Here is a 27551-nt window from a genome sequence, read left to right as displayed (position 1 = left end):
TTCAGCAACGGTTAAAGCACGTTAAAATGTTCCTTTTTTTCCCCTTTGGATTGTTTAAATAAGACTGATTCTGTCTCGCCGTATGACGATTGACTGACTTTCTTATCGCTAATCGCTAACCAGAGATTAATTGATGCCGTGAAATCGTGCAAAGCTGAACGAAAAAAGTTATTTTTATAAATATCTATGAAAAGCTAATTAATTTGAAGAAAATGTTCAAATTCGGTAACTCACCTCACATCGCCCTCCAGAACTTCATGCAAAGAACTGCATCAGGCAATGATATTTTACCTGAAAGAATCAGTTTTACTTTCTTGCGAAATTAAGTTAGTCATCCAATATATATACATGCAAGTCACGTCCATTTTCAAATGAAAGGTTTTGCAGCAGGTACTATTTGAAAAACTCGGAAATAACCTGAATTGAGTAGGCGTTTTCCTTTGGTAAAACTGTTAAAGACCTTTGCAGAAATACAATATATATGAGAAAGATATAGATAAATAGAAAGTTGTGATAATGTTAGAAATGTTTGGTAATACTGTTATAGACCTTTGTAGAAGTACAATATGAGAAGGCTTTAGATAGATAGAAAGTTGTTACTAGTAACGTTAGAAACATAAGCTACTTGGAAAAGCAACTTATTTATTAACGTCAACTCTAGAAACATTTCATTGAGTCCACAGTGTATATCATTTCCTGAACATTTAAAAGGTATTGTGGTCCATTCACTAAGATTCATCTCCGGCATTTAATTTAGAGAATATAGCATGTATGGGAGAGAAATACACTCGTCAGCTGGTGTATCTACTAGAATAAAATTTGATTCAAAAAATCTCCACGCGATGTACTCTTTTCGTATGTCGTGTACAATACATCAAGTTCTAAACATTCACTTTCTTCCCAGAATACAGTCGTCAGTCTCGAGATTGTGCTTTAATTCCAGTTACTGTAAATTAATGTTTACTCTATTAGTCTCTTGGCTTGATGGGTATATTTTCCATGAATACCTTGGAAAAACAAGCTATTTGAAACAGAGCAAATTGATTAAGGTTGACACTAGTTATAGAGACATCTCGTTGAATCCACAATGTATGATATTTCGTGGACTGTTACAAAAAGCTATTGTGTTCGATTCACTAAGATTCATCTCCGGCTTTCAGTCTGGAATAACATATGTATGGGAGAGGAATATACTCAATAACTGGTGGATTAATCATAAATAAAATATGGAACAAATATTTTCCACGCGAAAGACTTTAGTCTCAAAAATTAGCGATATATTCTTGTCATATGTCTTGTACAATATATCATGTTCTAAACATCCTCTTTGTATCCAGAGTTCGGTCGTCAAAGTCCCGAAATTGCGCCTTAATTCAAGTCGTTCTAAATTAATCGTTACACCTCTCTAGAGCGTTCCCGTTAAATTAGACAGTGCACCCAGGCCAGGGACATTTTATCGAGTGCCTACTACACATTCTATTTGCGTCTCCTCTGAGTTCAAGGGTCTCGTGAATTGTTTCATTTTTTTTCAGGTGGAAACTTTCTGATCCGTGCTCGTATTTTTCTGGTTTAATCTATGTCCCGGCTATATTTCGTGACCTCGATGGCTTTCACTTTCATGTAAAATTCTTTTCTCTTTTTTTCTATTCATGCGAAACAGGTTCTTTTTCACAAATAAAAGATCTTGCAGTATGTTCTCTATGTTTGTGTTGTTTTGTTTGTTTATGGTGTTGCCCATATCGTGTATGTGCAAATTTGAATACTAGCTTATACACGCAAGGTTAATTGGTTAGAGATATCCACTAAACTGAGTTAGCATCCTATGGGAAATCACAGCACGAAGTAGCAAATTTACTGTTCCGTAAAGCTGCCGTAAAGCTGCCGTAAAGCTCGTATTTACGGAACTTTACGGATCTTTACGAAATCGTAAAGTTGAACTTTAAGCGTCTTTATGGGGCTCTGTAAAGACGCATTAAGGGATACATTACTCCATTTACGGAACTTTATCGCATCGTAAAGTTGCGTAGGGCTCTTTACCTTACTATGTCCGTAAAGTTTTCTTAAAGCACTGTAAACGCATCCTTTCATACGGCTTTATGGACATCAAAGCCACGTAAATGCAAGCCCAATATCGTCCGCATTTGTTCTGTTCAGCACTCCACTAAGCTCAAGCACCTTTTCTTTTTTTGAAATGAAGTACTCTTGTAACTTTAGTTAAAGTAGTATAGCAAGCCGGTAAGTAATTACATAGCTGAACATTTCTCTTTCAACTCGTATCTTCTCCAGTGATAAAATTAAACGCAAGCCACAAGTTACAGTCTTGTAATCATTTATTGTAAAATGTAATAAAACAGACTCAACAAGATACATGTAGTTTCTTGGCACTGTAGATGCTAAGTACAGTTTACGAAAATACAGTCATCAATGTATAAGTTTAAAATTGAACAGCAACTCGTTGCATCTAACCTAGGGAAAATGTGTTAATTGTAAAAGTACTCTTCATTCAGACTTTTCAAGTCAGCTAAAGCAACTATTAATATAACCAATCGATACCTCTGCAGATACACTTCTGACAAAAACACCACTTTGTTGTTAAAAGATTATCACCCTTTAAAAATTGAAGAAACTTGGCCAGGATGTAAAACTAACCCATTAATATCAGTATAAAAGCTTTCTCTGACAAATTACCAAAAATCTTTGAACTTTCAAGTCTAATGTATTGGGTTCTAACATAGTCAGAGGCAGACATCAATTTAACACTATTCACCATAGTTCGATCACTTGACCAACAGACTATAATCTCTTGGCTTGACTTGTATTTTCCATGAATACCTTGGGGAAACGAGCTATTCAGTAAAAGACTTATTATTTAAAGTTTACCACTAGTTCTAGAAACATCTCATTGAATGCACATATGATGTGTATGATATATGAAAGGTTTTGTAGCAGGCCCTATTTGAAAAACTCGGAAATTCTTGGTTTTCATGTGACGTAGTCATATTCCAAAATTAGAAATTATCCTTCCTTCTGAGGTTTTAGTTTCATCAGATAAAAGGCCCTGTAGGAACGTGACGTTTGGCAATGTTTTAGCTCGACAGAGTTCTTCTTTTTGTAACAGAGCACTCCAAGCTTTTGCGTTGCGTGACATGAAAATGGCGGCCAGAAAAGACTGTCGCGTAGGTCAAAAGACGAGTTATCGCGTTAGTTTTTGTTAAATAAACGGTGCTTGCACTAGAAGAAGCATTTATTTCAATGTGTCGGAGCACTAGAGTAAAAATGTTCGTTTCAATAGCAAAACTCAAGGACGGATGTTTTTGTTATTTTACGGTCGCCATGTTTGTGCCCCTCCGAAGGGCACAAACATGGCGTCTTCATACAAAGCTCTATAAATTTGGATGACACGCTTCTGCGAATAACGGGCGAATGAACGACAGCAGAAACCTGATTCTTGGCGAGGTTGTTTATATAGCAATCATCTATCATATCCTAGATTCTTGAATTTATTTATTGAATGGTTACGATTTTTAGTTTTGATCACATGACTGGTGAAAACCAAGAATAGCCTGAATTGAGTAGGCGTTGGTAAAACTGTTAATAAAGACCTTTGGAGAACTACAATATCTATGAGAAAGATATAGATAATTAGAAAGTTGTAACTAGCAGTGTTAGAAATGTTTGGTAATGCTGCTATAGGCCTTTGTAGAAATACAATATAAGAAAGCTATAGATAGAAAGAATCGAAAGTTGTGACTAGTAACGTTAGAAACATAAGCTACTTGGAAAAACAGCTTATTTATTAACGTCAACTCTTTAATTAAGGTTCAGCACAAATTTAGAAACATTTCATTGAATCCACAGTGTATATCATTTCCTGGACAGTTAAAAGGTATTGTGGTCTATTCACTAAGATTCATCTCCGGCATTCCATCTAGAGAATAGCATGTATGGGAGAGAAATATACTCGCCAGCTGGTGTATGTCTATCATAAAATTTGATTTTTCTTGTCATATGTCGTGTACAATATATCAAATTCTAAGCTTTCACTTTCTACCTAGAATTCAGTCGTCAGAGTCTCGAAATTGTGCCTTAATTCCAGTTACTCTAAATTAATATTTACTTTATCAGTCTCTTGGCTTGACTGGTATATTTTCCATGAATACCTTGTAAAAACAAGCTATTTGTAAAAAGGGCACAATGATTAAGGTTAAACAATAGTTATAGAGACATCTCATTGAATCCACGATATATAATATTTCGTGGACAGTTATAAAAAGCTATTGTGTTCGAATATGTCCAACAGTCGGTGCATTAATCATAAAAATGTGGGGGAAATATTCTCCACGCGAAATGCTTAAGTCTCAAAAATTAGCAATGTATTGTTATCATATGTCGTGTACAATATATCATGTTTAGATAGAAACTGTGGTTTCTAACGCCCCAGACCATAAGGCAGTAAAACTCAAATTAAATAGCCCTAACAACAAAAGAGGCCCAGGATTATGGAAATTTAACAACTCTCTCTTGGATGACGAAGGTTGTGTAACTTTAATTAGAGAAAATTATTCTTCCATTAGTAAAAAATATTCTGGACAAGAAGATAAAAGGCTTAAATGGGAATTAGTTAAAATGGAGCTGAGAAGTCTTACAATCCCTTATGCAAAACATAAAGCCAAAAATATTCGTAGAAGAGGGAGAGATCTCCAAAAGAGACTAAGCGATCTAGACCAACTCATTTCCAGTGCTAGCGGTGTCGACAGCCCTCGGGCAAATTACTTGGAAGCTGAACGTAACAAGTTGAAACAGAAATTTTGCCTCACCTATGAAACCAGGGGAAAGGGCTCAATTGTTTATTCTAAAACAAGATGTATTGAGCAGGGTGAAAAACCACCCAAGTATTTCCTCAACCTAGAGAAACGAAATTACAATCATAAAACAATAAAGGAGTTGAAGCATCCGGAGGGTAAGTCCGTGACCAAAGAAGAAGAAATACTAGGAGAAACTGAAATATTTTATAAAGAGCTCTATGCTTCTATCACGAGCGTTGAAAATGCGCCATTTACAAGTTTTTTGTGATGTTTTCAGATTATGACCAAGGAGGTCTACGAGCACCTAGTATATATGTTTTATCAAAATCATTCAAGTTAGCATGGATCCCCAGACTGTTAGCTGATGAGCATAAGAGCGGTGAATCTTGGAAGGCAATTCCTAACTATATTTTCGAAAAATACAGGGGTCTAAACTTCATATTACGATGCAATTATGACAAGAAATTTCTCGATCAGATTGGGCTACCTCAGTTCTGCAAATTGATTCTTTTGTATTTCTTGGAATTAAAAGAATCTTTTCCAAAACAGTCTGGCCAAGAACAAATTTTATTCAACAACAAAGATATTTTAATCCACTGTCACAGTATTTTTTACAGGAACTGGTTTGATCAAGGCAGTATCTGGTACATGATCTTCTCAAAGCGAATGGGAAATTTCTTTCTTACTCAGAATTCATCCAAAACTATGATATTAAATGCAACTTTCTCATCTATTTTCCGGTAGTTTCTGCTATTCCTAGACACTTTGCACAAAAGGAAAACCCCACGGACAGATCAGATCTGCTGTTAAATAGTATGTTTCAGCTTTCCCCAGAGATCTCCATAAATTTAACTAAAATGAAAAATAGAGACTATTATCGGTTCCTCATAAAAAAAGAACCAATTAAACTGAAGGCTAATTCTAAATGGGAAAGAGAGCTGCAAACTGATCAAACATCTCTGAAACCTATTTTTAGCGGCGTGAAAAGTGTATGTAACGATAACAAACTTAGGGAATTTTATTTCAAACTTTTACATAGAATAGTAGTCACCAAAAAGGAGTTTTTCCTCTCTGGTAAGGCGGAGGACACAAAGTGTCCATATTGTGAAATAAATGATTCCATAATTAATTCACACTTTCCATAGCTGTAATTGGAGCCAATTTTTCATTTTAGAGGTCATAAAATGGTTCAACAAAGAAAATGTCATCTCCCTCGGTCTTTCACCAACTGAATTAATTTTTGGTATGAAAGTTGACACCTCAAGCAAGGAATCAAGCATTATCAGAAAGCCAATTATTATTTGTACAATCAGAAATTAATACATGGCGAGTTATCAGTAAAATAATTTATAGTTAATCTTAAACATAAATATATTGTCGAAAAATTCTTTGTATAGCCATGGTAATGATGTTGATAGGAATGTAAAGCATTTGTTACAGAGCCAACCATTATACATGTCAACTTAGGTATTTCTCTTCCCCTTTTGTCTGTCTCTCAGTCTCAATAGGAGTGTAAAGTAGAAGTTATAGCCCCAGTTAATTGTACATGTTAATTTCGTTATTTGTTTTGTTTGTTTGTTTGTTTGTTTGTTTGTTTCCTGTGCAACAGTACATAAAAAATAAATAAGTAAATAAATTAATAAGGAAAAAAAGTACTAAACGCCTGGAAGAGGCTAGTATTTAATTATAAGTAGAATATTGTACATTTATTAGCGAAAGTAACCTGTAGAGTAGGCAATAAAAATAAGGTGTAAAATTGTAAGCGAGTAGTATTGGAAGGATTGTAAATAGTGCACTGTAAATCGATTATTGCAATGTGGGTGGCGTAAATAATGTGGTTTCTTAAAGTAAGCATGTAAGTGTGTATTAAATGTCTATAAGTTATCAATGAAAAAAAAAAAGGTCATTCTCTTTGTATTTAGAGTTCAGTCGTCAGTGCCGAAATTGCGCCTTAATTTTAGTCATTCTAAATTAATCTTTACACCTCTTTAGAGCGTTCCTGTTAACTTAGACAGAGCACCCATACCGGGACGTTTTATCGTGTACCTACTACACATTCTATTTGCGTCTCCTTTGAGTTCAAGGGTCTCTTAAACTGTTTCATTTTTTCAGAAACTTTTTGATCCGTGCTGGTATTTTTCTGTGTTTAATCTATGTTCTATCTTTCGTGATCTCGATAGCGTTCGCTTATATGTGAAATTCTTTTCTCTTTTTTCCTATTCATACGAAGCATGTTCTTTTTCATGAATAAAAAATGTTGCAGTATGTTCTGTATGTTTGTGTTGTTTTGTTTGTTTATAGTGTTACCCATATCGTGCATGTGCAAAATTGAACACTGGCTTATACACGCAAGACTAACTTGTTAGAGATATCCACTAAACTGATATAGCATCGTGTGGGAAAGTAGCTCGATCATTTGACCAATAGACTATAGTCTCTTGGCTTGACTATTGTATTTTCCATGACACCTTAGGAAAACAAACCATTTGGTAAAAGACTCATTACTTAAGGTTTTCCATAGTTCTAGAAACATCTCATTAAAACCACAATGTATGATATTTCCTGGACAGTTATAAAAAGCTATTGTGTTCGATTCACTAAGATTCATCTCCGGCATTCAGTCTAGAATGATAAAATGTATGGGAGAGGAATATGGTCAACAGTCGGTGGATTAATCATAAAGTGTGGGACAAATATTCTCCACGCGAAAAACTTTAGTCTCAAAAATGAGCGATATCATATTCTTGTCATATGTCGTGTGCATATGACATGAACAGTTATTAAAAAGACATTTTTGTGTTCGATTCACTATAATATTCATATTCGACATTCAATGAATAAAGAATGATAAAGAATAGCTTGTATGGAAGAGAAAGTAACTCAGCAGCTGATGTGATCAATCGGGTTAAAAGTTCTCCACGCGAAAAACTTTAGTCTCAAAAATTAAGGTTTCTCGATATAGATGTTTCTGGAACATACCAAGCAATTTCAATCGGCTTCATTTTCATATGAAAGGTTTTGCGCCTAGCTTTAGACTCGTTTTGAAACAGAGACACAAGGTAGCTCGGGAATGGCCTATTGCATATTGTGTGACTGAGGAATTGTTGGCATAACTTATTATTTTGAGTCAAACTTCTGTACAAATATGTTTTAAAATCTGCACCAGTTTATTTTCCTGTGTTTTCCACTTAAGTCGGTATATATTCTATCGCGTGTGACATTTTGCAAACTTGTTTGTTTGGCTTTGGGAATCACCTAGGCTCAGTCCTCAGCCGTGGGTGTTTCGGTGCGCCCGCGATCCTCTCGTGTAGAGGATCGCGGGCGCACCGAAACACCCACGGCTGGAGACTGAGCCTAGGAATCACCAGAATATCATGGTACTTTAAATCTAAGAGACGAGAACTAGGTGCATCCCAAAGGGACGCGGCTGGAGTTACAATTCATTCACTCAGATTAAAAAACGATTCCAAGCATTTATATTTATTGTTCTTAAAAACTGCGAAAGTGCCAGTTATGTTTATGTTCAGTTTGCGTCTTATTTCTTGTTAAGCTACGGTGGTCGGAAAAAAGGGTATTTACAAATTGGAATCTCTTATTTAATGTTAACACGACCACGCCCACAAAAAGAGATTCTGGTACATTGTTGTAGTCACTTTCAACAATAACCCCCTTCACTTTCATATGGAAGTTCCCAAGGGGTCTTATAGCTCTTATAAAGTCAAGGATTATTTAGGATTACGAACGCTCTCAGTCGAATCCCGTCCCCGGGTGGGTTAGGATCCATAGTATTACCGTTACCACAAAACAGCTTCTTTAAGAAGGCTCGGAAATCCTTCATCTGTACCACGTATATGATAAAATTAATTACGCCGTTTGAATAAAGCAGCCCAGCGCTAAGATACCTTGTTGTAAAATCTGTCTTAAAATCAAGAGAAGGCTTAGCCAACATAACATAGGTTGCATAATAAAGCAACGCTGAATATGGAATGATGAAAGCAAACGTCATAGCGACAAGAAGATATGTTCCACGGAGTTTAGTTGCTATCAAGTTGGCCCTGATGGCGTTGTTCCTCTGAACATCTATTCTTTTTCTTTGTTTTGTCCATAAAGTGTTTGCAACGGAAATATTAAGATAAGTTAAAATAACACCCGGTATAAGGTGCTGTACTAAGGCATAACATACGGTTATTAATCTAAAAGGTAGATAGCTGTTATCGTATTTACAAATTACTGTATAATGTGTATCGTTATGATTATATCTTATCCCGTTGAACGTTGCTGTTGGCCCTAAAACGACAATAAAACCTACAAGCCATGCGGTATAAACAAGCTTGCGAACAGTAGAGACACTGAACGAGCGGGGAACGGCACGAGTTGCCAAATACCTCTCCAAGCTTATTACCATTAAATTATTCATCGTTACTGAAGGTAGCAGTATGCCGATAAATCGAACAATTCTGCATGCCCAGTCATGTTGGAACACATCGACCATAATCTGAATACATATCAAGGGAAGTGAAATTATATTACTCAGTATATCTGACAGAGCTAAGCTCTTGATGTAAAAGTTGAAATTTCGCAGAAATGGAGTGTACTGCATATAAGCGACGACCTTTTTCTTAAACGATATAAAGTAATAAATTAGAACGTTGCCTACAAATCCTACTGCACCAACAGACGCAAAAACTACGACAAGAGCGAGTTTAGTGGTGAAGCCTGCTGGTGTGAACACGTAGACTGCAGTTTTCATTTCTGTGGTGTTGACGATAGCAGAGTGATTACTGACAGAGAGGTTGGACTTCATCTGCGAAATACAAATATACTATGCTTAAAAATAATTCTTGCAAAAGTTATTGCATTGCCCACCAAAATAACTCATGCACAACCTGCAAAAAGGGAAAAAAATTTCATCCCCCAAAAAATTGTTCAGCACCCCTACCCATCACCACCGTCAAAAAAAAAAAATGATCCCTCCCTGACAATCAACCAGATGAACAATAAAAATAATAATAGACATACGGAGAAGCAAACGCATTTTTAAATGAAGAAAAATAAAATTCTTCCAGTGTCTAACTACAAAAAGTCGTTACGCCTTTTAACCTTTGTTTTCTCTAGATGGGCTCAGTCATAGTAGTTTGTGTTATTTTAAAAACATTCAAAATTACCCTTGAATTGAAGGAAACCTGAAAATAGTAGCCTGAATTTATTCAGGAAGAAAAACACCGAGGAGATAATAATAAAGCAAAAAGGAACAAGGGTGTTTAAGGACAGAGAGGATCAACACGAATTGCAAATTGCAAACTTGAAAAATCTAGGCTAACTTTTCAAGACGCCCAATCAGTAACGTAGCTTCTTCAATAAAATTATAAACATATCTGGGTTCTTGCGTGGACACAAATGCAGTACTGCACTTGCTAAAATGATAGATGACCGGCGCTTGGCTTTAAAAGGTGGCAGGCTCTATTTACAATTGATTTATCCAGAGGATTTGACTCGATGTGTCATAATTACCCTGCGGCCCCATGCCTCACTGGGGGCTATAAGGAATGGTGATGAAGTCATAATCACTCTCGATCCACACTACGTGCTTACGGCATCAGTGGTGAAGCAACGAATTTCTTGCATCTTTATTTGTCGGATCGAAAGCTAAAGAGTGAGAGTAAATGGTTTTCTTTCTGACTGACTACCCATGCATTGTAGTGTTCCTCAAGGCAGTGTCTTGGGACCACTCTTGTTCAACATATTTATCAATTATCTCAATGTTGTCATTTAGCTCTCCTTCCGACTCTAAGTAACTCCAAGTAATGACACCACAACCCAATGTAGTGTTTGAACATTCAAAGGTATGCTTAAAAGTGTCACTGTTTGGCGTTACCCATTAACAGCGTCTGGTAATCGAGCCTACATATGTACTTGCAGGGCTGATATTTCACATCAAAAGGAAAATATTTCAAATCAAACGGCTTTTTAAGCCAACTCGTGATATCCATGCCGAATAGAAAACATGGCCAGTAAAACAACTCATTTGCTGGGCAAATTGAGAGATGTTCATCACTAAGTAAAAGAACTCATTTGCTGAGAAAACTGAATTATTTCAAGAAGAAAACAACTGCAATTTGAATTCGTAGCCTACATGTGCGAGCGTAAAGCCCTCCTACACGATTTCCGGAATCGCTTCGGTCAAAGGCTGTCAGTGCTATTATTAAGTTGTACTCAATAAAGTTTTGAAGATTTTACCTGACTGAGTACTTCGTTTATTCAAGAAGTGTATCGAGACCTAGTTTAGAACGGAATGAAATATTTTGGCCTGCTTTAACCTAATTATTCTCAACATTTCAGTAGTGCAGTAGTATCATCTGCCTAGTGCACTGTGACTATCGGCCTAATCGGATTTCATTTTAAAATAATAAAACCGACAATATTGAATTCTTACCTTAACTCCTTACAATTCAGGAAAAAACCCACTTCTTTCCAGTAGACAAGTTTTGAATGTTGCCATTAAAAGCGTTCAGACCTTCTTCAGGTTCTGCCACTTACAAGCAAATACCTGAATAGCAAAGAAAAAACTCTTTCATTTAGAACAACACAACATTTTCCGATTCCAGCATATCGTTTCTAGATACGAGTGGGAATTTTGTGGTCGGTTTTAAAATTTCGGGGCTATGTTTTGCGTATCGCTATTGAAGCAGCTAGTCATTTAACCCTCAGGTTCACAAAGGCGGGGGACTGGAGGGAGGATTTTTAAAGACTTTCCAAGCGGGGATTTTTTTTTTTGAGTCATTCCTTGAACCATTTTGATGCGTCGACTGTTTCTTTAGGCCATTTGATGTTGTCAGGCCAACCGTGTTTTGACACGCAGGTTAAGCTGAACTGGTCACCTTTTTAACAGCATCATCCATTTGTTTATTTATTTTTATTATTATTTTGATTTTTTTACTACAACTGTATAATGTTGACTCAATTTTCCATCAAGTTCCTGTATTTTCTGACTTTCTTTAAAATAGAGAAATCCAAGAGACACTTGACTTGGCATCGCAACTTGACATCAAAGGGCGTGTGTGCGCGAATACAAGCAAATCTTCGTCAGATGATGACAAAGTTACACGCATTTGTGATTCACGGCTACCAAAACATACGAAACCAACCTACTTTCTTCTTTCTCGCCCTAAAGCTCTAACCAACTGCAAGTCTTTTGTTTCCATTACAAATATATATTAGAGTTTCGCGAGACTGTCCAGATGCATTTTTTTCGTCGTGAAAATATCATCGATTAAACTAACGTAAGTTCATTGCCGGTACTAGTGTAACAAATGACTGTTTCTCACCTTGGTATCGAAGAAATGTGTTTTCTATCACCGAAGCGTTGTTCCCGATGAATGTATAGTGCAAAGCTCAAAACTGTACGAGTTTAATAAACTTAACTGAAAATAATTGCAAAAGAAAATATTTACTTTATTCAGTGTATGAGCAAAACGGCTAAAGTTTTAGATTTTTTATATTATAAGCTGCCTTCTTTTGTAATTATAGTACGAATTGACTTAATGGATTGGAAAATGTCCTTAGGTTTTCAATTTTCATCAAGAGGTGATATTCCAACAAATCATTTCAAATCACTTCCCAAAGCGAGAGGCAGTTCAGTTTTGTGTTCAATTTCAGCAACAGTTAAAGCACGTTAAAATGTTCCTTTTTTTCCCCTTTGGATTGTTTAAATAAGACTGATTCTGTCTCGCCGTATGACGATTGACTGACTTTCTTATCGCTAATCGCTAACCAGGGATTAATTGTTGCCGTGAAATCGTGCAAAGCTGAACGAAAAAACTTATTTTTATAAATCTCTATGAAAAGCTCATTAATTTGAAGAAAATGTTCAAATTCGATAACTCACCTCACATCGCCCTCCAGAACTTCATGCACCAGGCAATGATATTTTGCCTGAAAGAATCAGTTTTGTTTTCTTGCGAAATTAAGCAAGTCATCCAATATATATACATGCAAGTCACTTCCATTTTCAAATGAAAGGTTTTGCAGCAGGCCCTATTTGAAAAACTCGGAATAACCTGAATTGAGTAGGCGTTTTCCTTTGGTAAAACTGTTAAAGACCTTTGCAGAAATACAATATATATGAGAAAGATATAGGTAAATAGAAAGTTGTGATAATGTTAGAAATGTTTGGTAATACTGTTATAGACCTTTGTAGAAGTACAATATGAGAAGGCTTTAGATAGAAAGAAAGTTGTGACTACTAACGTTAGAAACATAAGCTACTTGGAGAAGCAACTTATTTATTAACGTCAACTCTTTAATTAAGGTTCAGGACAAATTCTAGAAACATTTCATTGAATCCACAGTGTATATCATTTCCTGAACATTTAATAGGCATTGTGGTCGATCCACTTAGATTCATCTCCGGCATTTAATTTAGAGAATATAGCATGTATGGGAGAGAAATACACTCGTCAGCTGGTGTATCTATAATAAATTTGAAAAAATCTCCACGCGAAAGACTTTAGTCTCAAAAATTAGCGATGCACTCTTTTCGTGTGTCGTGTACAATAGATTAAGTTCTAAACATTCACTTTCTACCTAGAATACAGTCGTCAGAGCCTCGAGATTGTGCTTTAATTCCAGTTACTGTAAATTAATGTTTACTCTATTAGTCTCTTGGCTTGACGGGTATATTTTCCATGAATACTTTGGAAAAAAAAAGCTATTTGAAAAGAGCAAATTGATTAAGGTTAACACTAGTTACAGAGACATTTCGTTGAATCCACAATATATGATATTTCGTGGACTGTTTCAAAAAGCTATTGTGTTCGATTCACTAAGATTCATCTCCGGCTTTCAGTCTGGAATGATATATGTATGGGAGAGGAATATACTCAATAGTTGGTGAATTAAGTTCCAGTCCCGCTAAAAGCGGTCCACTCGACTTCGGGACCAAAAATAATTTTCCTCCATTTTTTGTCACTGAAAAGGGTTTGACACATATATATATAAAAAAGCTATTTATTATTTTCCAATTCCTTATTTTTGCTTTGCTACCAGCCAAAATTGAATTTTGGCCGAACTGAGGTTGCCGACCTTGATCAGAAAGGTAAAATTCACCAATTTTGTGAAGCGTGCTACGTCGCCTAAAATGCAGCTCACGGAATTTCGTTTTCATACGAAATTTAAGGTACATTCATTACTTTGACTGACGAAATATGGAAACTTTTCGAAAAATTCTAAGCTTACCAGCGAGGCTGGAAGACACCCTACTCGGAGGCCTTTGATCACCTACCAAAATTTAGCCAAATTTGACGGGGAAAATCTCAAAAGTTGGGTCTAAATGAAGCCTAAAAAGCACATCACAGTAAATTTCATACCTTAATAAACCGTTCTATAAGTTCAAACCGGTGGGTATCTCCTTGGATTGCACGCGAGAACAGATTAAAATCTGCCACAGTCAGTGTGTTTACATGGCTATCGCTCGTGTCAATGCTCATTTGCATAACCCTAGCACCCGGTGAAAATACATCTTCTTCCGTTCAGGTTCGTTTGTTGACCTTCTGAGTAGTGACAAATAGCTTCCTTTAATACTTGTGTACACTCTAGATCCAGTTTTGAGGTGAAGGTTGCGTTAAAGTTGATCAATTCTCAAGACTTGCGAGACTCCAAAAGTAAATAATGGCGCCGGTCTGCAGAAATTAACCGTAGCCGTCGTCCTGACCCTTCAATAAATTCTGCCGCAGAGGTAGCACTAGGAGAAGAAGAAAATCGTAAGTCTTCATTTACCGTTTAATGGCAACTGAATCCTGTACTACTGCCAAGACTACTGGGAGCTTGAGCGCTATGTGCCCGAATTTGAAAAACAACAACAACGAACACTTGCCGGTTGCATCGCTGGGAAATGAACCTGAATGAACACGACACGCTTGAATGGAACTATGTTTTGCGATGAATGATGGACTTTACTTCTGTTTTATGCTTGATGCTTGTCTTTTAGTATCTTGCACAGCGCATAAAATAAACTTCTGGATTGTTCTGTCGCACTTTGTAATAATCATCGCACTTTGTAATACCTGTCGCACTTTGTAATAAAACTGTCGCACTTTGTAATACCTGTCGCACTTTGTAATAACACTTGTCACACTTTGTAATAAAATAGCTGTCACACTTTGTAATAACAAGTTGTCGCACTTTGTAATAAATTAAGCTGTCACACTTTGTAATAACAAGTTGTCACACTTTGTAATAAGCTTTCAAATTTCCTTTGAATAGGATATTTGGTAGAAATTATATGACTTAACTAATCCCCCAGGGCACAAATACGTCCTTCTTTGATATTTTACTTTGTATACTAAACTGAGGAGATGAAAAAGAAACGCGTTCTCCCCCACGCTTCTCGCAATTGTTATTTGTCTTGACTACGATGTATCGCGACAGAAACACTTTGTCATCACGAATAATGACTTAAAAATCGGTTTTGTTAAGCCGCTCCATTGGCTAGGTACTAGTCTAATTTATCGTGCAAATGAGACCCTATTGCATGTTTAATTTGTAAATGATAGCTTAATTCAGGTATTAAAAAGGTATTTATCACATCTTAAATAAAGATTCGAATTTTAAATATACTGGCATCTCCTGCGGATGAAAATAAAAAGGTTTGTTTCCGTGGGAGTTTTAGAGAGGACGAAACTGGAAAGCAACTTGCAGGGACATAGTGTATCAGTAAAAGAGTAGAGGACACATCTTGCTGGTATTTATAACAGCTGTACAAAATGGTACGATCCGGAAATAAAGGCTTTGACTGGGAGTCTTCTAAGAAGGGACCGTTAACTATAGTTGAATAGAATAATTGTGAAATAGTATCGTATTTTAATTCAAAAATCGCATTGGCTTGACATAAGCCAGAATATGGAACAGCAACCATCATAGCCGTAATCAGTATATGTGGTATTAAAGCATTGAATCAGAACCATTGAATAAAAGTCTATTTCAACCTTGAATAAACAACAACGAACTATAACATGAAACGGAATTAACTAGTTGTTTATAAATACTTAATACACAACTGAACGAACAGAATGTTTCTCTCTCCTCAGTTCAAGGAACTGTTTTTTGTTTTAAAGCAAAAAGTCATTAAAAGACCATGGGTGATTCTATTCTAGCCGAGTGGATAATAATGACAAAGCAGATTTCAACAAAATGCTACTTTTGACTTTTTTGCCAGAATATGTTGAGGATGATAAACCATCCCAAACCACGAAATCGCAGATCCAGCCAAGCATTTGCCCAATTTGGACTGGCAACTATTCGCCGTACCTCCAGCACAACACCACTCGAAGATCCAAACTTTTTAATTAGGCTCCTGACGCTAACGATGCCAAGTTCACCACCCTCAGAGAAGTAAATACTCGGGAGCATCGAGACCAGTCTACGGGTGATATCACGAAAACGGACGTTGACTGAACATAGGTTATTATACATCCGGCATACATGGTTAGGCCAGGAAAAACCAGAAGATAATAACGCCTCGGAAAGTATTTTCTCTAAAATTTCATTCGGGAGCCTTTCTATGGGGGTGGTTGCGTCGTTCGTGGAAACCATTCCAACGGTCTCGTTTCCAACAAAGTGGATGGGGATTTGTATACGATGTTGATCTTGTTCAGGCACCTCTCTTTCCTTTCCCATATACTGGCCGTGTGCGTAATCCTCCTGAGTAGATAACAAATCCGCGCCATCATCTTCCACCTCTTCCTCTGCCCTTTCTTCCTGCTCATCATCTTCCACCTTTTCCACCTCTCCATTTTTCTTTTTCTCCTGCTCCTCCTCCTCCAGCAACACTCTGCCGTCCACACATATGTAGTGTTCTCCGTGGTTCTCTGCATAATGCCCCAGCTGAACTCTTGCAGTGGGTATGCTAGAAGAGGGAGAAATTACCGCTGTGGCATCAGGTCCCAAGGTCGAAATTACAACAATTTCAATATTGTACAAATCTGCTGCCGCTTGTAAAGTTATTTGGTCACCATAGGTGCCATTCTTTGCCATTGAGTGTAAATATTCTGCCCAGGGTGTGGCCGCAAAAAGCTCCAAAGGCATACCTTCACTGTTGTTTGGATTGTTCGTCAGGTACTTTATAATTTCTTCCCGGACAGTTTCTGCTGATCGGTGTATACCGAGACGGTTTAACCAGAAGCACAGTGCCCCAAACTGACAGTTTCCGTCACCTGGTGGATTGTACATGAGAGACAAATCCATGTCGGGAAAGTCTAGATCCAGAAAACGATCGCGGGCTGTTAACGGTATGTACATTTTTTTTCGAAGTTGTTTTATTTTCTGCTGTTTTATTTTCTGCTGTTTTATTGTTTTAGTTTCTGCTGTGCTTCCTCGGTGGCGTTTTCTAATGCTTGCAATGTCTTCTACCGAAAACCATTCTTCTATGTGTTTAGAAGAATTTGGAGGCCTAAATCTGACTTTATATGTATCAGGATTTGTTTTTCTCTTCTTTACTACTGTGCCTTTAACAACAAACCTTCTTTTCGGTGCAAGTTTACCTCCTTTTTGCGGTCTGTAGCGTACCAGAACGTGCTCTTTTACTTTAAAAGTTTCCGCTTTGTGGCGTCGCTTGTGGCTCTTTACCATTCGATCGTTAGGCTTCTTGCTGTAAAGCTTAGCTCTCCGTCGGATCTTTTTTACTTTCTTCAGGTGGCAGGCCAATTCCCGTTTATTTGGCGCTGTGGTAACTATGTTATCATCAGAATCTACACAGTCCAGCGACGCCTTCACTAATTGATTTGACTTCCGCCCATAGTATATTTCGAAAGGAGACCTCCAGCCAAGTTCTTCTTTACATTCTTCATTCAAAATCCGGTTATAGTCTTCAAGATTCGCTGCCCAGTTAACCCCTTTTTTACCCAGGGATACTAAGTCGTACATGATTTTTTTTCTTAATCGTCTGTGCGATCTCTCAATCTTTCCCTGCGACTGCGGGTGGTAAGGTCTCGATTTAATTAGTTTTATTTGTAACTGTTTGCAAAGAGGTCTAACCTTCCCTTCGAATTCTGTTCCTCTGTCACTTTGAAGGCGATCCGGTGGACCGTGCTCGCTATAGATCCTCTGAAGTGCCCGACTAACATGTTGACTTGGCTTTTTTTCCAGCGGCCGCAACCACAAATACCTACTGAAAATATCCATTACGCTTAGAACATACTTGTACACGTGCCTGTTGTGGTTGACAGCCTCTTTGCTTAAGTCCATCAGGTCAATTTGATGTTGACCTTGAATGGTCCTGGCGGTTACTGGCCTTGGCGTGGCTTTATTTGTGAATTTGACATTGTGTATGCGATACTTCGCTTCGTTGTTTGTCACTCGTAGGATATTTCTTTCGCTCAGACCTGCGAAGCCATCTGCGGCTCGATTTCGCAGTTTTTTACATCCACCAGCTTTTGCTTGATCAAACGTTTTTGCAACAAGACTTGCTATCGACGACTTCTTAACTACTTTCTTGCCATCAAAGTACAGTGTTGGGGTAGACTGAGGTCCAAGATGTAAGCTATCACGTTGGCGCCAATAGCGCACTACTGCATTCCTCTGTTCGCGTGTGCGTTCTGCCACGGGCACGTTAAAATTTCCTTGTACCAGCAGCAACAGCGTCTCGTAAGCCTCGTCGCTTAATGAATGAAAATATCTCCCTTTCTTTTCTGCTCCGAAACTGCAAAAACACAGCATAAGGCAGCTCATAAAGGCTAAGATCCATTTATATGCCATACCGGCTTTATCGAAGGAAAAAACTATGAAGTTGCACAATAAAAGAATAGTCTTATCATAATAGAAAAGCCGGCTCCTAGGCGTCAAAATTGACACAAAGTTAAATGACGTTTTTCTCCAAGACCGCCCATAAGCGGAAGAGCCTATGGTGGAGTTGTTCATATGTTCACTATCCATGTACTAATTAACTTTATTATAATTTGTTTAGCTTTATTATTATTATTATTATTATTATTATTATTATTATTATTATTATTATTATTATTATTATTGTTCTTATAAATATTAACCCTCCAAGTTACGACCAGTTTAGGCGCCATGGCGACTAAAATTTTGCCTCTGGTGACCAGGCTTGAAAATGAGTCGCCAACGTGGCGACCATGAGATGTCGTGGGATGCCGTTCGAGTAGAACCGAAAACGAATCTGTACATTATTATTTAGGCAAACGGATGAACACACTTTTTAGTACATGAAGTTGTCATTTAAAAAAAGAATAAAGTAACTTCATGAAATCGCGACAAGGTGAAATAAAAAGAGCAAAAAGAATTTTGGTATTTGTCTTGTAATGGTGTTCAAGGTATCCCGACTTTTAGCCATGATTGTAGCAACTATTTTAAATCCTGTGACTACTCCCCCAAAAATTACCTCATATAGAACATGTGGCAAGTCACTTGAAGTCTCCATCTCCCTTACTAACCCTTGGACTCAACCCTCTCGCGTATCTTTTTATTTTTACCAGGAGTTATTTGCCCTCTGTTCACTTATTGCATTCCATCGTTGCTAAGCAAGCTGTGTTATCTCCAAAATAACAATTGCGAGAAGCGTGGGGGAGAACGAGTTTCATTTTCGTCCGGTCAGTTTAGTATGCAGAGCAAAATATCAAGGAAGAACGTATTTGTGCCTTGGGGGATTAGTTAAGTCATATAATTTCTACCAAATATCCTATTCAAAGGAAATTTGAAAGTTTATTACAAAGTGTGACAACTTGTTATTACAAAGTGCGACAGCTTAATTTATTACAAAGTGCGACAACTTGTTATTACAAAGTGTGACAGCTATTTTATTACAAAGTGTGACAAGTGTTATTACAAAGTGCGACAGGTATTACAAAGTGCGACAGTTTTATTACAAAGTGCGACAGGTATTACAAAGTGCGATGATTATTACAAAGTGCGACAGAACAGGGATCCGTTTATCGGGCCGTTAATACAACGAAAGCTGCAACGGCTTCGTCAAAATAGGCACCTTAAGCAACAGACGTTTTCGTTGACGACGGCGACGTGACGACCGATAAGAAACTGGGGCTAGAACGGCTTCAGGTTGCGGTCGCGACAGCAAGTTACCACCCTTAAAGAAGGATTTCTCGGGCTAGCATCACATCTTTTTGTTTTGTCCACTCCGTCTACGAGTTGAAGATAAACTATAGTTGAAAAATAACTCGATGGAATTAAACCTTATACTATTCATGTTTTACTAAGAGATGTAAAATCATTGCGAAAAATAACGAAACAATTTAAGTTTATAAACTTTGCCTGCTTTGAAATGTCAAACGTAAAGAGCAAAAATTATTTTACTTGTAAAACGTGTATTGCTAAAGCAATTAATTGCGATTTTTAACCAAAGTTTGTATCACCGCTCATTGAGAAAAAAAAAAAAAACAGGTGTATTTTCAGACTGCCAAGATTACACACACATAGATTTTGAACAAAATCTCAGCTCACTGCGTTTTTCATTCGACAGACTGATCGGCCGCTCAAATACAGGAGTTTCGCCAGCTCTTTTGATAAAGAATCGTAAACAGCATTCTGCGAAGGATGCAATAATCTTGTATTTACAAGAAATAAAATCCAGGCGAGACAATTTGGTAGCGCGAAGTTTGCCAGCTCTTGTAAACATTAAAAATGTACATGTACACACTGTTCGAATACAAAATTCATCGAGTCGATTAAGAGCAATCGTCCCAAAATTTCGCCTGGAGGTATGCAAAATGAAAAAATCGAAAATCCCCAAACTTTGCCAGAACATAGGTCTGGATGAACTATTTCTAGAAAAAATACTTTAAGTTCGATTAGATTTTTACTTTACGCGAACGGCGAAAAAAATCGGCTTGGCGGCTCTCACATCAGTTTCACGAGCTGCAAACAACGCATTATTTGAGCTTCGCTTAAAAATAAACAAAACGGTAAATCTGGCCATTGAATATCTTAATGAAAAGAACACATATTTACGAACAGTCTGAAATATTATTTGTCCGATTCCATCGCAAACTGAACTTTTGGGCGATTTTTGCTTTTCTTCAATATTTCACTTATTTCGGCGGCCAGAAAAAAAAGCAGAATTGAGCGTGTAAAAGAGCACCTTGGTACATGGCATGGAGTTACGTCAAGTTAATCCAGCGAAAGAACAGGGTTTCTTCTTCAAATAGCTGCAATAAAATTTTTGGGCTACTTAAAATGCGAAATTTTAGGGCGCCAGACAAAGGTGACACAAAGGACAAAACACGCCATTCCTTGTCACGCAATTGGAGGTGAAAAATCAACAAAGCGCTCGTGGAAAAGACAATAGGCCAGTTTTTTGGCGAAAAATCGTTACTATTCCGAATAAAAAGCTACTGTCTATCAATATTTGTCCTGTCTGCTGCTCAGGTTGCCTGAAATTTAAACTTTTAGCGATTATTTTTCAAAGCAAAATACAAAATCCTCATGTTTTGAACGGCCGAGGACGGATACAATTTGTAAATTGTAACAAACCGAAAAATGATACTTTGTCGCATTTATACTTCAATTTGAGTATTGTAGTTAATCTGTGCATACCATTTATCAGCGCCAAGCATGGACTGCATGCGTATTGGCTTCACAAGTTGTTTCCGTTAACTGCCGACCGCTGCAAAGAGTGAGAATTGCGTGACAGACTGCTGAAGGCCAACGCACCTTGCACGTGTTCTACAGTCCACCCCATATTGTCGCTATTAAACAGCCACCCTTGGGGATATGGATTTTGGGACTTCGATTACCGGCCACCTAAAAGGGGTGGCCGCTTAATAGGTGACCGCTTAATAGGGGTTCGATTTGTAATGTAATTAAAAGAAGTAGTTGTTATACTTCCTTTATTTTTAGTACAATTTTGTTCCGAACCCCAATACTGGAATAGTTTTTTCCTATTTTTGTTTAATAATTATTTCACAAGATACGTCTACCCCTACTCCAGCGCGCTGGGCCTGTTAATCGTGAACATCTTGACAAATTTGGCGGTTATAGGCTATTAGCATGAAACTCGAGGTTGTATTGTAGCCAAACTAGTGTGAAAAACTAAAACTAAACGACGGAGGCATGGGTAATGGGTCTGTCGATCCTAATCGATGCATGTAACATCTAATGACTCTGATCGACGTAAAGACCCAATAGGGATGAATAGTCTCACATCGATGTAAACAAAAATTTAAGACAATTATGCACACGAGCACGATCTCACGAGCTCTTCAATTTATTGAACATACGGCTTTTTTAGGTTAAGTGGAATATTGTCAATTTCCACTTCAAAGTGGCTGCATATTATGCACAAAATAGGGACGCTGAGCTTGGTTAGCTTATTTCTTGAGTAGGGTTCACAGAGATTGTATGTATCGTAAGTGATCGGGTGGATCCGCCGACACTCTTCAAAAATGTGCGCGCGGTGGGAGGAGTACGCGTCTTGCTCTGCAGCAGCTTGACCGTCCCACTCGTCTGCAACGTCGTGACTTTCTTGCCTGAATTTCGCTGCCATTCTTGAAAAATAAGATTTTATTTGCTGTGGGGCTAGGAATTCATCTACAGTGAATCTGCCGCTCCCGTCTTCATGTTTTCTATGTCTCATATCTTGAGCCACCTGTGCGGGGTCTGCTTTGAATCCTGCCTGTTCTCTATTTTAAATTTCTCGTCTAGGTAGGCCTTCTGCGCGCTTAGCACTGAAACGGGCAGCCTTCTTCGTAGATCGCAATGCCCAGCCCTGCGGTAACGCCTGAACACTTTGCTCTGAAAGCTCAGAACGGGCAATAAATGGCTGTGCGCTTGATGCTTCCTGTAGTTTTTCAGCGTAAATAATCTTTGCCTTGTCGAGAAGCGAGTGTCATTCGTCTACAAATTTGCACTTGCCATAATGCATATGCCGCTCCAGGTTACAATGACGCTGGAAAGTACTCACGCATCCTTCAACTGGACAGGAAAAAAGACCAGCGTGCTCGTTGTCAGCGGACGCAATGTTCTGCTCTCCTTGAACGGTGTCTTCTGGATTGTCTTCATCAGGAGACCGCGTGTTGTCAAACAAAGAGGTGTCTTGGAAGTCTCCAGGAGAAAAGGAACTCTCGGGGAATACTGGATCCTTCACTGAACCCATTTGGACTAAAGAAAAGAGAGCATAAAAAACAACTAACTTATAGCACAAGACACGAGATTTTGTTGCATTTTGTGGCAATGACATTTGAAATAAAAGCGCCTTCAGTAATAAGGGTATAAACCGAACCTAAGATTCTCCAGTTAATTACATTAGCGGTAACCCTGATATACTACGAGCAGCCCTTACTTAGTCCGTCGAGCGTGACTCGAAAAAAAAGCGCGCGAGAAAATAAAAATTTGGTAAAAGTAAGCAAAAAATATCTTTTTGCCTTGCAACTGAGACCATGGTATGGTCTTTCCTTCTCCCACATCAAATGCTTTCCATACAGTCAGACATTCCTCTCCATAATGAAATTATTTAAGTGGCTCACTCCTTCCAGTTTTCCCTGCAACGAGATTGGACGCTGCTTTGTGGAATCAATCAAGGTAACTCGGACACCTCTGACACCACCATGAGGTAGAATAGCTCGTTTTAGATCATCCGTAGAGAGTACATCATGGCCTTCATTAATGTAGCGAATAAGATGTGCTTTGATCGTTGCTGCTCTTCTGTCGCATAAACCCTGACCGCCTTGTGGGTCGCTGAAGTCCACTCTCTCAACTTTGTTATCAGTCGCTTCTTTCACAAGTCGGCAAGCAGCTAACATGGTGAAGCTGTGGTAACATCCGGCGTTGTCTTGTCGGAGAAAGGCAGTTGTAATCTCCGGATGTTCTTTCTTGAGTTCTTGGAGTGTGTGTCGTATGATGCAGACCACCGCGTTGCTGTCTTGACTGCAATTCTCGACTATGTGAACAAACGCTTGGTGCTGCAGCTTGTCAGCAATCTTACGGGCAACAACACTAATGCGCCAAGAAATCCCTCTTTTGGCAAACCACTCAGCTTGCGTTTCCCTGTACTTTTGTGGCAGGAACTTCATGGCCCAGTCCTGTGTGATGAGAATTGAAGACGTTTCCAGGTTTTCCAGAAGACTCGTTCTTGACTTGTCCTGCTGAATTGATCTCAGCTGATGAGCCTTCCATGATTCAATAGACCATTTTACAGTTGTCTGCTCAGTGACCTGGCCTTTGGATGGCAGCGAGGCTGGAGTTGACCTTGTTTTGATACAGACCTCACTGCTTTTGTCATGTAAATACACCTAGTTAGCATCAGAACAACTTTTTTTACACAACAAAAGCAGTGAGGTCTGTATCAAAACAAGGTCAACTCTAGCCTCGCTGTCATCCAAAGGCCATGTCACTGAGCAGACGACTGTAAAAGGGTCTATTGCCTGATAGGCTTGTTGAAGTGTGTACATCAAGTCATCGCGGTTTCAACTCGGAGGATCTTAATGAAGACTCAATTTCCATCATTATGGATTCCAGCTGGTCACAAGAAGGACAGCACTTGTCATGGAAAGGTCACACGCCAAATGGAGGCAGTCCTCTCTAGGATCACTTAGAGCGTGCGTTTCAACCACCTATATACCTTATATCTGCGTAGAGGGTTTCATAACTGATCCGCGAAATTCTGTACATCTGACTGGTAATCCTTTCTTGAAAAAAAGTTCCTTTTCGCTTTTGCTAATGAGGAAAATCAAGAGATCATTTTCTCTTGGGGAAATATAATCCACTTGTCACTAGAAACCCCCCAACCCCCAACCCGGGAAAACATGGGGCATGGGTGGGGCTTTGTGGGGGCTTTGACTCTCTGCTCTTCTCAAGGGAGTGGGGGATAATTCATGTTTTTTTACCTTTGCATTCCCAGGGAGGCGGGGGATTAGTACATTTTTGCCTTTGCTTTGCCCGATGGGGTTCGGGACTAGAATATTTTAGTCTAATGCCGTGTCCAAGCAGGGAGGGGTAACAGAAAGGTCACATAAGAACTCGGTACGAGAGGAATCTGGGACGAGAGCCTGGTAACGTGGATTATCTTCACGTTGTGATGGTGAGTTTGTTTGCATGCAATTAAAGAATAATCCTCATCTTGCGACCTCTTCTTTTGCTAGCTAGTATTAGTAGTGTCCATTGACAGGTGCGTGCATAACCCGGGGAAAAACCGAAGCAAAACTACAAGGCATTGCGTTACTTCAGTAACCATCTCGACTTATTTCATTGTTTATACCTTGCATAACCTCTACACAATTTGTGAGAAATATTGACAAGAGAAGAAGATCTGCCTCCGTTTGCAAAGCTGAATCAAAGCAGTCGAAAACTGACTCTTGATGTTTCTTCAGCATCTTTCTATCGTTTCACACACAGCATTTGCCGGGTTGGAACTGCTTGCATCCACACGGCCCTCTAACAAGTTCAGAGTAGCCACAGGTTGCCATTATATCATGCAACTGTACAAACGCGGTACAGATTATCGACTCTGACGTAATCTGATTATGTGTTGATGGGCGGTTTGAAGCGTTTATTTGTGGATATCGAAAGCAAAATTAAAGTGTTCGTGTCAGTCATTGTGTCCTAAGTACTTGATGATTCCTAGACGCACAGGATTATACACAGGTGTAAATTTTCTTCCCATCTATTAAAATTTGGGCAGCTTAGAGCTTTAAAAGCAGGATAACTTTACGAGTACATGTAAAAGCGCAATAACATTACAAGTAAACATATTAATTGTTCTGCACTAATCAAGATGTCAAGAAGTTGCAGACAACTGATCAGATAAGCTTTGAAAGCATATCTGATGAAGCGTGAAAACATGTGTCAACAGATTAGTCACGATTAGTAAATGAAATAGAAGAGGAGGAGAAAAAAAGGAAAAAAAATCTCATAAAAAAGAATTCAAGGATAATGTGAGGTTCCCAAACAAAATTGCCGTGTGCCATGAATATAAAGGACGAGTATTTGCGCCCGTGCAATTGTGGCCTGGCCGCCTGTCACGCAAACTTTAGTGTTTGAACATTTCGCGAGCAGCGGGGGGCAGTTAACGGAAACAACTTGTGAAGCCAATACACATGCAGTCCATGCTTGGCGCTGATAAATGGTATGCACAGATTAACTACAATACTCAAATTGAAGTATAAATGCGACAAAGTATCGATTTTACGGTTTGTTACAATTTACAAATTGTATCCGTCCTCGGCCGTTCAAAACATGAGGATTTTGTATTTTGCTTTGAAAAATAATCGCTAAAAGTTTAAATTTCAGGCAACCTGAGCAGCAGACAGGACAAATATTGATAGACAGTAGCTTTTTATTCGGAATAGTAACGATTTTTCGCCAAAAAACTGGCCTATTGTCTTTTCCACGAGCGCTTTGTTGATTTTTCAACTCTAATTGCGTGACAAGGAATGGCGTGTTTTGTCCTTTGTGCCACCTTTATCTGGCGCCCTAAAATTTCGCATTTTAAGTAGCCCAAAAATTTTATTGCAGCTATTTGAAGAAGAAACCCTGTTCTTTCGCTGGATTAACTTGACGTAACTCCATGCCATGTACCAAGGTGCTCTTTTACACGCTCAATTCTGCTTTTTTTTCTGGCCGCCGAAATAAGTGAAATATTGAAGAAAAGCAAAAATCGCCCAAAAGTTCAGTTTGCGATGGAATCGGACAAATAATATTTCAGACTGTTCGTAAATATGTGTTCTTTTCATTAAGATATTCAATGGCCAGATTTACCGTTTTGTTTATTTTTAAGCGAAGCTCAAATAATGCGTTGTTTGCAGCTCGTGAAACTGATGTGAGAGCCGCCAAGCCGATTTTTTTCGCCGTTCGCGTAAAGTAAAAATCTAATCGAACTTAAAGTATTTTTTCTAGAAATAGTTCATCCAGACCTATGTTCTGGTAAGGTTTGGGGATTTTCGATTTTTTCATTTTGCACACCTCCAGGCGAAATTTTGGGACGATTGCTCTTAAAACATCAACTACTACAGGCTGAGGCCGAAATAGCAAGGCTTAATGAACAAACCAGACTTCTAAAGGAAAATTTAGAAAAAATTTAGAAAAAATTGAACTACACAATGACGATTTGAAATCTCGCAGGTTCTGTTTAGAAAACATGACAGAGGATGATTCGATTTCATTCTACACTAGTTTTCCAAACATGGAGACTTTCCAGGCAACCCTGACAGACTTAAATCCAGGTAAACATGGCGAAAACATTCGTTATTGGCGTTCATCTGAATCCAAGGTTGAAAAAAGTCATTATGATTAGGATAATCACCAGAATACTATAAGCAAGCGTGGACGAAGTAGAACACTTAAACTAGAAGACGAATTATTTTTGGTTATTTGTCGTCTGCGACAAGAGTTTCACGAGCAACATTTAGCCATTTTATTCGGTATCTCTCAGTCCACAATTAGTAGAATTTTTATTTCCTGGATAAATTTTATGTACCTCCGTTTTGGTACTATTAATATTTGGCCAACCCGCGACAAAATTGATAAAACCATGCCAGAAGATTTCAAAGTAAAATACCCTAAGACAAGTCATCCTCGACTGTGCAGAACTAAAATGTCAAATGCCAAGTAGCTTGTTATTAAACAGCAGGCTTTTTAGTTCGTACAAAAATCATACTACAGTAAAAGGTCTGGTTGGAATTGCACCTTCAGGGGCAATAACTTTCCTAAGAAATTGTGGAAAGAAGTGGAATCCTAGACTTGCCTTATGATGATGGCGACGGTGTCATGGCCGACAAGGGTTTT

The 27551-nt window shown here is 38.3% G+C and overlaps 3 protein-coding genes across 3 annotated transcripts; all 3 read right to left on the bottom strand.

Moving 5' to 3' along the window:
* Positions 1 to 8103: 8103 nt before the first annotated feature.
* Positions 8104 to 9618, bottom strand: LOC149117778 (adenosine receptor A3-like). Its single transcript, XM_089282108.1, has one exon. It carries the CDS (start codon positions 9607 to 9609, stop codon positions 8524 to 8526), a length of 1086 nt encoding a protein of 361 aa, XP_089138234.1. The 5' UTR covers positions 9610 to 9618; the 3' UTR covers positions 8104 to 8523.
* Positions 9619 to 15286: 5668 nt separating this feature from the next.
* Positions 15287 to 19774, bottom strand: LOC149117777 (uncharacterized). The gene has a single exon (XM_089286061.1). It carries the CDS (start codon positions 18729 to 18731, stop codon positions 15996 to 15998), a length of 2736 nt encoding a protein of 911 aa, XP_089142187.1. The 5' UTR covers positions 18732 to 19774; the 3' UTR covers positions 15287 to 15995.
* Positions 19775 to 23198: 3424 nt separating this feature from the next.
* Positions 23199 to 25130, bottom strand: LOC149117776 (uncharacterized). The gene has a single exon (XM_089286054.1). The coding sequence runs from the start codon at positions 23840 to 23842 to the stop codon at positions 23255 to 23257; it is 588 nt and encodes a 195-aa protein (XP_089142180.1). The 5' UTR covers positions 23843 to 25130; the 3' UTR covers positions 23199 to 23254.
* Between the last annotated feature and the right edge of the window lie 2421 nt (positions 25131 to 27551).

The sequence above is a fragment of the Orbicella faveolata genome, unplaced genomic scaffold, assembly GCF_042242905.1.
Source record: "Orbicella faveolata isolate gen_17 unplaced genomic scaffold, um_ofav_v1 contig_1, whole genome shotgun sequence".
Lineage (NCBI taxonomy): Eukaryota > Metazoa > Cnidaria > Anthozoa > Scleractinia > Merulinidae > Orbicella > Orbicella faveolata.
This window is presented reverse-complemented; position numbering and strand designations above follow the sequence as displayed.